Below are 13,141 nucleotides of genomic sequence, written 5' to 3'. Positions count from 1 at the left end.
TGCCTTAATACTCTAGTTGATTCCAAAATGTAGAGAACCACCAATTGGGTTTGGGTTTGGTTTTCTGATCATAATCCGAACTGCACTGCCACATGGGAAATCCAGGACACTATAAAACAATCCTTGTGATGTTAATTTGAGTTTTATGCATTTGCAAAATTTTACATGTCAGGTCTCATGCCTGGGAGTGACATTTATAACCTTTGTGAACAAAGAGATAAGTGGATCATTGTGGTATTTCTAAATCAGTAAGCATGGTAGGTACCCATGTTTCAGAAAGTATGACACGCTTACTCAGACCTCTGAGTAAAGTGACAGAGGAGTACAAGTAGTGACCAAAATGTTAGGACTTCTGGGAAATAGCAGTAAAGGGCAACTTATGTCATTCAATAAATAATCATGCTTAGAGAAAAGAGAAAAAACATAAGACACACTTCAAATTTTGAATGAAAGAGATCAAACATAATGAACATTAGGTATAGAATTCTCTGGAACCCTGAGTTATATCTGACTTATTTAATCACTCACTAGGACATAATGTCTCCTCTTTACATCTCTAGGAGCTATTTCAGTTTGCAATGTGTCATCTGCACTGAATAAATGGTCAATGAGTCAGTTTAGTGATTAATACTTCATAAGAAATTTTATGTGCAATAATTTTATACATTTCTATTAAAATTACAGTAAAACATAATACAATGTAAATATAAGAGAGATACAGAAAAAAAATGAGTATGCCGGATTTAGGTTAAATATCCGGTTAAGACAATCAAGAGGCAGTTCTTTGTTTACTTCTCTTCCTTTGACTTCCATTTCCTCATTTAATTTCAGCTGTCACTTATTTTTCTATTTAAGAAACCCAAGTAGGTTTTCTGATTTCTTAGATATCAGTCTGAATGGCAACAACATAAAACCAGCAGAAAACCAGCTATACTTACTTAGAAAACATCATTATTTACAAAAGCACTTCCACTTCTAGAAAGAAATTCTGGTGCAGAATAAAACAGTTAAAGTAAAACAAAAATTGAAGCAAGCACAGAGAATACTGATAGCAATCAGGATACTTCTATCACTTACTATAGGAATGAGTTGCCAGTAACTGAACCACAAGGACCACAACACGAGGAGAAAATATCCAGGATGTGAAATCTATTTACATGTTAGAATTACATGTCAGTTCAAGTACATGAGTCAAGAGTAGCATCCTGATAAAGAACTGTGGCCTTGGTGCATCTGCTAGGGTTGAGTCTCATTTCTATCACTTACTAGCCACGTTGATAGTAAACTGTTCTCCTCATCTGTAAAACAGGGGTAATAATAATACCCATCTCACAGGGTTATCACGAGAGGACTAAATCAAATAATAATCCATGTAAAATACTTTGAACACATGATCACATAAAAGGCACTCAAAAAGCATGTGCCATCAATAACATTATTATAACCTTCTGGAGTGAAGATCACATTGCCATTGATCATGCAACAGATCAAGATCCACAGATGAACACTAACAAAATAAAAATGGACCTTCTGAAGGAAGGATAAACTGAAATGACCGAAGGATTCTCCTTATTCTCATCGTAACTACACGTTTCCATGTATCACATCAAAATAACAAACAAACACCTTAGTTAATCTGGGTTTCAGAGTAACATTGTATGTATCTCTTTGAGAAAAAAAAGCTGACTGACAAAGAATAGTGTACGAGCAGTGAGATAAATTTTTTATATATGTTTCCCATAAACAAGTAAAATTAAGTATGTCTTAGACTTTGACAAAAGATCATGATCACAGATGGTTATTACGTGTTTCTTAAAGAATACATCCTGAAATGCAAACAAGCTCTGACAAAACTTTCTCTTTCTAGGCTTTATAATTTGTCTTTTCAAATATATATTCCCAATAACAGGACAAATTTCTCTTAAAAAGTTCAAAAGAATCTAGCTTGGTGCCTTATACTTAGGAGGCCTTCAATAAGCACTTATGATGCAGTTTTGAAGTCAGGCAGAAATAGGCTCAAAGTCCAGCTTCTACCCATACTGGCTGGGTGATGCTGAACAAATTTTTTGATCTTTTTCGATCTTAATCCTATTTGCACTATGAGCGAAAAAACACATAAACCACAAGAGTTTTGTGAAAATCAAATAAGGAAGCAATATGCAAAATATCTATCTATACAGGGTCTAGCACACAGCACTCATGTCATCCGCAAATGAGGATCATTTTAGCTTTTCCTTTCCGATCTGAATACCTTCTAATATTTTTTCTTACCTAATTGCCCTGGCTATGTCCTCTAGTACAATGTTGATTAGAGTGACAAGAATAAACTAACTAAAAAATAAATTTATCAAAGGATGTATAAGACCTGAATAATGAAAACTACAACATAGTGTAGAAAGAAACTTTTAAAGATCCAAATAAACGGAAAAACTTCCTGTGTTCATGGATTGAAAGGGTTAAAATTGTTAAAAGACAGCAATATTTCCCAAACTGGCCTATGGAGCCAAATGCAAACCTATAAAATTCCCTGCCTTCTTCTTCTTCTTTTTTTTTTTTTTTTTTGGCAGAAATGAACAAGCTGACTTTAAAATTCACATAAAAATGCAAGGGAGCCCAAACAGTGAAAACTATCTTATAAAAGAAAAATGAAGTTAGAGAACACACACTTCTTGCTTCCCAAACTTACTGCAGAGTCGCAGTAATCAAGACAGTGTAGCACAGATGGAAGGATACACACACAGGTCAGTGGAATAAAATTAAGAGTCCAAATAAACCAATACATCTACAGTGAAATGATTTTCAACAAAAGTGCCACAATCATCCAATGGAGAAAGCTCTTTTCAACTAACAGTGCTAAGCCAACTGAATAGCTACATACAAAAGAATTAATTTAGAACCCAACCTTACACCATACACAAAAATTAACTCAAAAAGGATCAATGACTTAATTGTAAGACAGAAACTATAAAACATAAAAGAAAATATAGGTGTAAATCTTTGTGACCTTGGATTAGGCAACAGTTCAGCTGATAAATATGGGCTCCATTAAAATTTAAAACTTTTGTATGTCACAGGATGCTACCAAGAAGGTAAAAAGAAAACCCACAAAATAGGAGAATATCTGCAAATCACACATCTAATAAAATTTAGTATTCAGAACACACACACACACACACACAGAACTCTAATAACGCAACAACAAAGAGAAATAATCCAGTTAAAAACAGGCAACGAATATAAACAGACATTTATCCAAAATAGATGCACAAGTGGCCAATAAGCATACAATAAAATGCTCAAAATCACTAATCATTTGAGAAGTGCAAATCTGAGCCACAATGAAATACCACTTCACATACACTGAGATGCTATATAAAAAGAAGTATTACAAGTGTTGAAGAAGATGTAGAGAAACTGGAACCATCGTACACTGCTTGTGGGAAAATAAAGTGGTACAGCCACTGTCAAAAAAAGAGTTCGATTGTTTCTCAAACACTAAGTTAGCATATGTACCAGCAATTCTATTAAATGATGAATGGAAAATGCGTGTCATATATCCATGTAATGTAATATTATTACACCCCCCCACAAAAAAAACAAACAAATACAGACTGATACATGCTACCTGGATGAACCCTGAAAACATTATATTAAGTGAGAAGCCAAAAGCAAAAGGCCACATAATGTATGATTCCATTTATATGAAATGTCCAGAATAGGCAAATTCATAGAAACAAAAAATAGATTAATGGTTGCCAGAGGATGAAGGGAGAAGATTGGAAATGACCACTACCAGTTATGGATTTCATTTCTGGGTAATGCAAATGTTCTGGAATTAAGACAGTGGTAATGGTTCCACAACACTGTGAATAAACTAAAAACTATTGAATTGTGTACATTAAAAGAGTGAATCACATTATATGAATTTTTTTTTAAGATTTTATTTATTTATTTGACAGACAGAGATCACAAGTAGGCAGAGAGGCAGGCAGAGAGAGAGGTGGAGGCAGGCTCCCTGCTGAGCAGAGAGCCCAATGCAGAGCTCAATCCCAGGACTCTGGGATCATGACTTGAGCTGAAGGCAGAGGCTTAACCCACTGAGCTACCGAGGCGCCCCACACATGTTATATGAATTTTATCTCAATTTAAAAATTATAGAAAAACTTGAAATCAGATCATTCCTCCCAAACTACATATCTAAATAAATGGAAAGATTTATTTTTTGTGGGAACATATACACATTGATTCTTATTCCTATACTCCCTCAGTAATGCCTCAAGAGTGTCAGTGAGCTGGCATTTTTTGGAAATCATTAAAATTCAGATTCTCTGTGTGCTATTGTGTAACTCCTCCGACTTCTACTCTATTCTCTCCTGGTAAGCATCTTAAATTGTGTGGTTTTGAAGAAACACTGTTCATAAGTTTACATATATACATCTATAGCTACATTTTTCTTTCTATTCACCTATACCTACATCTATTGCTATTAATACAGAGGTAGACAGATAGATATAAATAGATGAAAGGAAAGAGAGATGATAGATAGGCACATATAAGAAATACGCTAGGAAATATTTTCCTAATATGAAACACCTTGTCTTCCACAGATTCCTTCACAAATAGTGATTCATTTGCCAAAATTACACCACTGTGTGTATTAAATAATTTGCTCATTAGACAATATGCACTGTAAATCAAGTTATATACTTTATTTTAATATCTTAACCCTTTTATATCCTATGTCAACACTGAAATTCTACCAATGAGAACTTACCCTAAGCATAGGGCCATTTTGAAACACATGTGGCTCATCACAAACCACACAGTATTCATTCAATACAGGGATCCGCTGTTCAGCAAACTCAATTGTCTGAAAAAAAATAATAAAGAGAAATAATGAAGTCAAGTTCATAGATAATTTGAAAACCCATTAAAAGCTCAAATATTTCTGCAATGGATGGCTTGCTTGGATCTTACCTGCACTAGGAAGCCGCGGTCTCGTATTGGAATGCATTTGGCACCATTTGGCTATAAAAAAGCAAAGTAAAAGAAGAAAATAATTTTTTAACTCAGAGAATAGATGAATTACAGCCTTTGACTTTTTGAAACAGTGAATACAAGTGTGTGATCTAGGGTCACCTGTAATATGAATTAAATCACTGAACATGACATCAAGATTTTAGAGTTTATTATAACACACTTTCTGCCATTATTACCACAAGCCTTGTCTAAGCTAACCCAACAGCATTCTTAATTTTTGATCTTCTAGTATGACTGGCATTTTTAAATGATCACAAAAGCTCATTTCCACTACTACTTACTGTCAAATGCTCTCATCTCCTCATTTAGATTATTTCCATCTTATTTTACAATGAGAATTATTCCTCCAAGGACATAGGAGACAGCTACTGAGGGGGTACACCACTAAACTATTGTACTGTATTAGGCTTAATTATACAGGAAGATGGTAAGACACTTTCTTTTACAGAATACGTGAAATTATCTTTTTTACGTGAAATTCTCATGGGAAACTTTCTATGTTAACATTTTAACATTATTTTCTAAGTGTCCTTTACACTTCCTTTTGATAGGAAATGGGTTTTTAGGGGTCCACCTGAAACTATCAATATACTTACATACATTTTCTTAACACAAGTATAATTTCATGGTATCATTTACAATGTAATTTTAGAAATAAAGCTATACAAGAGTAGCACAAATTTCTGAAGATGTATCTTATTTTTTTTTCAATGCCATCTACTGTTAGGTGTATCCGTATGTATGGTTAAGAGTCAAGTACACTCTTACCCCAGCACACACACGCATTTACTGGAAGAAAACAACATTTTTATCGATTGTTTTGCATAATTACTATACATAAGAGAGGTCTGTTTCTTTTATCTGAAATCGGCTTATAATGCTGATCGCTCCAAAGGTAAATGCTGTCTACGACGGACTCCCAGTAAAAATACCACCCAGAGGGCTTAAGCTTGAATACCTTTACCTTCCGGCCCCATCTCCACCAAAAAGCTTCAGGATAACGTGACTTCAGTTTTATCAAGTAGACACTAAAAGCAGCTTTAAGCAAAGCTCTGGGATACAGAAGTAGAGGTTGCTTCTCTCCATAAGTTACGATGTTCATAGGCAAATGTCCTCATCCAGAAAAGGAAGGGCATTTAATTGTCGAATTTAATTATTCGACAAACTCTGTCCTCCACTACCGACGTACGAGCACTAGAGGCCAGATAAACCTACTTGATAAAACATTAAAGTGCCAGGCTCGCTTAAAAGGGATCAGCTTTGTGGATACGACCGACTTCCAGTTATAGCAGCATTCAGGGCCACGACAGGAATTTGGACTGGACCGTCCATCAACAGCTAGAGTTACTTATTTTTTCCCAGAGTCAAAATGCACGTGCCAGTACCGGTTGCCAGTGTCTGGCGTGCCGAGTTAACACCCCCAAAGAAACACACGGTAAATTCCCAAACATGAAAACAAAAACGAGCATCTCACTTCTTCCCTCTACCAGACCTGCCCAAACGAACCCCCCACCCCACCCCCACCCCCACCGCGGTCCTGCCCCTTCGCTAACACTGAGGAACTCAGGAGGAAAGTAGTTACGCACAGCAGGCTGGGAAGATGACGATGAAGACGGGGTTAAGATACCGATAAGCCCTGAGGTGAGAGAGAGCCTCCTGCCCTCTGCGTTAGGTTCCTTGAAAAGCTCCGTCTTGGAGGACTTGGGAGCGCCGGAGTAGGACTTGCTGAGCAACTTGTGGCTTTTCAGTCCGTACAGCTCTTCCATTCTGAGATTACTGGAGTAAGATCGGCTTAACAGTTTGTGGGGCTTCAAGCCGGCGTTGTGCTCACACCGCGGGTCTCCGGAACAAGACCGAGTCAACAGTTTATGCGACTTGAGGGTGAGGCAGTCCTCTTGCTTGACGGCGGCGGGGCACGGCCGGTTCAAGAGTTTGTGCGACTTAATTGCCGGCACGGTCTGCTCCGCCCTCGGGTCGCTGGACAGGGAGCGACCAAAGGTCCTGTGAGACTTGGTGGCGCACACGTCGTCGGTCTTGACGGCGCTGGAACAAGTCCTCCGCAGCAGCTTGTGCGTTTTGGAGATCCCATCTTGCTCCGATTTCAGCTTGGATTTGCTTTTACCACAACCGGGGGGAGGGTAACTTGGCGACCTTGAAAACGGAACAGCAGTTACTACGAGGCAAACCGGGAGCGCGACCGCGGAGGCTCCGTCAACCGCACGGGGCGACAAGGCCCGCCTCGTGGAGCTACAGCCCGTCCCGCGCAAAGAGACAGTGCGAGCATGCGCACTGCGAGCACGGCCGCCGAGCCGCCATCGCAACCACGTGGGACTGAAACAAACCCTCCGAATGCGGAAACGAGGAGCCACGTTTTTGAGGGAATCGACAGGACCTAGTCCGTCCTCTGAAGTCACACAGAACATGCATGGATGCCGAGACCATCTTAAAGAATGCTCGGAAGGACCTAACTGTGGAGTAGCCCGTGGTCAGAATCAAGAAAGACAACCGACAAGTCATCTGCTACCCACCTGCGCAAGGTAGAAAATAAATGCAGGGGAGATTTCACCTTCTTCTCTGACAGCTTCTTATTGTGCAGGCAGTTCGATTTGTCTTTGCTCTGTTTCCACTGCTGTGTAACGAATGTCTGCATGATCCTGTCAATCCAAAGGAACTCTGTCATCACAGTTCCAAGAGAATTTAATAGGCCATTTCCGTATTACGTGGAGGGCGTATTTATCGAAGGAAAATCAATGCACGGGAATTGGTGAGATTCTAACTTCGAATCATACGAGATGGTCCCGTATGTAGGAAAGCCCCATGTAGGAAATGTCTACGACTTTACTGCATTTTTGTTAATAACTCATTGATTACTGCAATACAATTAATAACGTGAACGATAAAAGAAGTGATAAAATTAGGGACGCCTGGATGGCTCAGTCACTTAAGCATCTGTCTTCGGCTCTGGTTATAGTCCCAGGGTCCGGGATCAAGCCCTGCATTGGGCTCCCTGCTCAGCAGGGAGACTGCTTCTCCTTCTGCTTCTGTCCTCCCCCTCCCCCGCCACTGGTGCTCCTGCTCTCTTGCGCTCTCTCTCTCTCTCTTTCAAATAAATAAATATCTCTTTTTAAAAAAAGAATTGATAAAATAACAGGCTATAAAAAGATTTAGAACGGCAGCCTTTAAACAACTTTAACCAAAGTTCTTTAGCCAAAAGCAAATTCGGAATTATTTTGCTGGTGCCAGAAACACAGTTTTGAAATAATGTTTGATAGTAATTATGATTTTATCACTTAAGATACAAGTAAAGTCCATTTCTTTTCAGTTGATTTGCTTATGCAATTTTCTTCATGAAAAGGGAAATAAAATGAAACCGTGAAATCGTTAAGTAAAAGGAAAACACGTAAAACTGATTCTATGGCAAAATATGAAATCAGCAAATTTTCTCTCTCTGCACAGCCCATTCACTTTAAAACACACTGTTTAAAAAAAAAAAAAGCAAACAAACAAACAAACAAAAAACTAAACTGTATGTCTTGGGGGGCCTGGGTGGCTCAGTCAGGTAAGTGACCAACTCTTGGTTTCAGCTCAGGTCATGATCTCAGGGTCATGAGATTGAGCCTGGGGTGGGAGCACGGAGTTGGCTTGAGATTTTCTCTCTCTCTGTCACCCTCTGCCCCTCCCCTTCCTGCATATGCATGCTCACACTCTCTAAAACAGCAAGTAAATCTTTAAAAAAATAAAAATAAATTGTGTGACTCTAAAAAAGCCTTTAGTGACCATCATAAAGCAGGAATTTGATAACTCCTGATCTCAGTATTTTCTAAGTCAAGACCACAGCACATCACTGTTTTTGTAGCAAAGAATTCTGGAACATCATCTCAGACTCTGTCACAGCATTGTTTTCTGAGAAGGGTCCCTGAATGCGACAGCTTCTCAGATCCTTGAACCTGGGATTCAAGTGGCAAGGGCAGAGGGTCCATGAAGGCTGAGATTCAAGTGTGAAATTTTACAATTAAGCATTCTGTATACAATAAATTAAATATTCTGATTTTCTTTTTTTTTTTTAAAGATTTTATTTAGTTATTTGACAGAGAGAGATCACAAGCAGGCAGAGAGAGAGGAGGAAGCAGGCTCCCCGCCGAGCAGAGAGCCCGATGCGGGGCTCGATCCCAGGACTCCAGGACCATGACCTGAGCCGAAGGCAGCGGCTTAACCCACTGAGCCACCCAGGCGCCCCCAATATTCTGATTTTCTTTCAAAAGTCAATTCAGCATTGTCTGCTTTTTATGTTCTTCTCAAGTTATTTCTAACACAGATTGCTTTTGGAGCAGTTTATTGCTTTTGGAGCATTTATTGTTATAAATAAACAAAAAAATAATAATTGGTACCAATACTTACCATTTATAATACACCAAGGGGTAATGCTTATAACAGATTTTTTTTTTTCTTTTAACTCTCAACACCCTCAGGGAGCTATTATTCTACACATTTCACAAATAAGGTTAAAGACAGAAATCTTCCCAATTTAGCCTGGTTAATAAGTGGCCAAACCATAACACCTATGTTATCCAGTACAGACTGACTGATGCTAACATATGCTACTCAAACAGGTGTGACTCTTAGCACGAAGACCATTATTTATTTCTCAAGATCCTCAGTTTCTATCAAATTATCATCAATAACTAGAAAGTACAACCTCGACTTAGTACTCCAGCCTTTAGTGAGTGAGCTTAGATGAGTTCAGAAGAAAGGCATTTCTGGAATATTTGGGGGCCTTTTCAGCTAGAGAGGTAGTGAGGAAGAAGGGGATAAAACTGCACTCAATGATGTGGTCTTCAGTAAATTCACCTTCAAGCTCAGGCTAATGGAATTTCTTCTTTTTTTTAATTTAACACTTTACTTTTGAAGATTTTTTTTCACCCAAGATTTCAGCATGATTTAAGTTTAACAGTAATATTAGGGTCTTCATTTGTCCCTGTACCTAACCTGAAATCCCCAAGTGATACCACTCTTCATACCAAGCAGATTCAGATTCTTTTTCTCCTATAAGAAAATTGCCATTCCTATATACTGTTCCATAAGAAACCTAACAAGTGCTTTTCTAATTCTTGATAGATGAACTGGAACAAATAAATAAATAAATAAATAATAACTATAGCTAAAGTTGTTCCAACTTTGTATTGCATTAGCATTCCAAAGTGTGACCTCAGCATCTGAAACCAATAGCTCCTCAACTTGGACCCCAAAACCCCTAGATGTTCTTGGATTCAAAAGGTGGAGTCAACTGTCCTGTAACACAGTTAATGTTGTGTTCAGCGTCCATGGTAATGTGAAATATACATAGGAACACATGTGGTCTAAAGGTCACCTCTTGATACCTGAGAGCCATCCAGAGATTTTAATGCTCCCACCGGTGTTTGTGTTTACTATTATGCCGGCACTGTGAAGAGTTACTACAGTTGCCATTGTCAAAGATCAACTACACAAGACGATGTCATAGTCAGCTGTTTCAACAAAGGTAGTTCCAACAAAGAAAAGGGAGTATATGTGGGCTAAGCTATGCTTTTCTTCATGCTGATTTCAAAAGGAATATGCACTGGAGGAGCCAGCACTATATTCAACCTGTAGTGGTCTAACAGCTTCAGTGAGATTGCATTATGCATCAAATCAAATAAACGTACTCATTTGACAATTGAAATCTGACTTTTATTTTAATTTGCACTTCAGTTATACATTGTATTTCATTTTATAAATGCAAACTCAACAGATGAAGAATTTATACCTAATTTTATGTTTGTTTGTATTTAAGGCAATCCTGGAGATTTGCAAGGCTTTTTGTTTTTTCCTTTTAAAAACAACTTAAGTTTGATTGATGCAAATTCAGCATCAAGTCATATATCATTTAAGAGCCTGGTGGTGGGTAGTAAGGAGGGCACATACTGCATGGAACCCTGGGTGTGGTGCATAAACAATGAATTTTGGAGCACTGAAAAAAATTAAATTTAATTTCATTTAAAAAAAAAAACTTGCACTTAACTATTCACTGTTTAAAAAAAAGATGAATATTTCCATGGCCTATGCCATATTTAGCTTTTGAATGATAGATACTTTATATGAGGCTGACCACTATACTACATCTGTTTTGGGTCAATACTTATTTTTTTCTTTCGGGCTCTTTTAATGCCTTCATGTTCTCCCAATATTCATTCAGTGCCAAAAACATATCCCAAGTCTTAAATAAAGCAAAGGGATTCCTATGATTATATGAGAAGCAGGTTGGTGGATGGGTCAAAAGTATTGATCTGAGGTCAGATTCTGGCTCTGCCACTTTCTCACTGTGACCTTAGCACCCTGCTTAATCTCTCTGGGTCTCGGTTTCATCATCTAGGAAATGTGGATAGTAACAGCACCTGCTGGATAGCACTGTGGTCAAGATCCAGTGAGTTAATGTACATAAAGTGCTTAGAATAGCACTTCACATACAATAAGCACTGTGTATGCATTTGTTCCTGCAATTGTTATTAAGCCCGTCTAGTAGCCAGAAACACACCAGATAAAGAATCACAGGAAAAGTTTAATGAGTGTTTCTTATTTGCTGAAAACAAACCAGAGTAGTGATAACAAAAGGCCTAGATTTTGAGTCTGCCTTCTTAACTTGCTATGTTTCTGGAAAATTTCAGTTTTCTCTTATGACTTACTGTGAGGATGAGATCATATTTTTGGAAATCATGTAATTTTAGACTAGAAAGGATAACCAGCAAACCCAGTTATTTATAATTTAAGGAAAAATAAATTAGATTAAAATTTAATAGGAATCTATTAAGAAAAAGTTCTAGCCTGTATACTAAACTGTCCATAGAACTAAAATTTACCCTTAGAAGTAATTAACCTTTTTAATATGTTAAACATTTAGATGGAAATATTAATGAAATGTTACATATTCTATAAAGCGATTAAACAATGAATACAGAACACAGCTTTCCTTAATTTCTCAGAGTTAGAATTATACACATCATTTCTTTTTCTGAGTCCAAACAACATACTCAGACATCATTAAAAGGCAGAAAGTTACATATTCCAAGATTTCTGTGTTTTTGCCATTCTTGGCTCATCTGGACCTACTTCATTTCACTTTAAAAAAAAAAAAAAGTTAAGTGGCTAAAAAAGTACATAAAGTAAAACTATGGACTTTGGATGATAGGTATCAATGTACATTCATCAACATTAACATCATCTAACAAATGTATCTTTCTGGTAGGATACATTGATAGCTGGAAGCCTACGCATATGTGGGGACAGGAAGTATATGGGAGATTTCTGTATCTTGTTCTCAGTTTTGCTGTGAACCTAAAAATGCCCTTTTAAGTTATTTAATTAGGAAAAAAAATTAAAAACAAGGAAGAAAATTGGGTGAGGGTAAAAAACATCACAGGAGGGGAAAAAAATACAGAAGATGTGCCAAGGTATGGTGGTAATCAACTTGGATGGCATAACATAGAGGCAGGCACCATGCTTAGCTCCAAGATCTGTAAGATATTAGCTCAACACAGAAAACAAAATCCAATTAAGAAAACAAAACCAGCAGCACCTGAGAGGGGCTCAGTCCGTGAAGCATCTGCCTTTGGCTCATGTCATGATCTGTGGGTCCTGAGATCAGACCCCAGGTTGGGCTCCCACCTCAGCGGGGAGTCTGCTTTCTCCTTCTGCCTCTCACTCTGCTCAGGCTCTCTCTCTCTCAAATAAATAAATAATATCTTCAAAAAACAAAACAAACAAAAAAACCAATTCCACTGGAAAAGCACACTTAATCCTAGTGCAGAAAAATAAGAAAATTTTTAAGTGCTTATAAAGAAGCCACATGGCATTCTACAATGTGCTAAACATATGTTGTAAATTTAGTTTTAGAGGTGTGCAATTCAAAACATTAAGGGTTTATTATCTAATTTTTATATATTCATATTTAAACCCAACACTGGGAATTTGCAAGAATACTACCATATCTTAATTTCCTTTCAAATGTGATCCACATATAACTCATATTTGCACAATGTCAAGTCATAAAAACTTAAGACAATTCTAGAGCTACATAATATATACAACC

General features: G+C 37.6%; 1 protein-coding gene across 4 annotated transcripts in view; it reads right to left on the bottom strand.

Moving 5' to 3' along the window:
* Positions 1 to 13,141, bottom strand: part of PARP8 (poly(ADP-ribose) polymerase family member 8) — a 178,754-nt gene that overhangs the window by 37,831 nt on the left and 127,782 nt on the right. For all 4 annotated transcript variants that reach the window (XM_059173947.1, XM_059173948.1, XM_059173946.1 and 1 more), the window contains 4 exons: positions 7,569 to 7,694; positions 6,627 to 7,191; positions 4,978 to 5,028; positions 4,775 to 4,870 (listed from right to left, as the gene is read on the bottom strand). In XM_059173947.1, the coding sequence (XP_059029930.1) occupies positions 4,775 to 4,870; positions 4,978 to 5,028; positions 6,627 to 7,191; positions 7,569 to 7,694 (838 nt within the window). The remainder of the gene's footprint in view (positions 1 to 4,774; positions 4,871 to 4,977; positions 5,029 to 6,626; positions 7,192 to 7,568; positions 7,695 to 13,141) is intronic.

The sequence above is a fragment of the Mustela lutreola genome, chromosome 5 (assembly GCF_030435805.1).
Source record: "Mustela lutreola isolate mMusLut2 chromosome 5, mMusLut2.pri, whole genome shotgun sequence".
NCBI lineage: Eukaryota > Metazoa > Chordata > Mammalia > Carnivora > Mustelidae > Mustela > Mustela lutreola.
The sequence above is the reverse complement of the archived record's forward strand: the minus strand, read 5'-3'. Positions and strand labels throughout refer to the sequence as shown.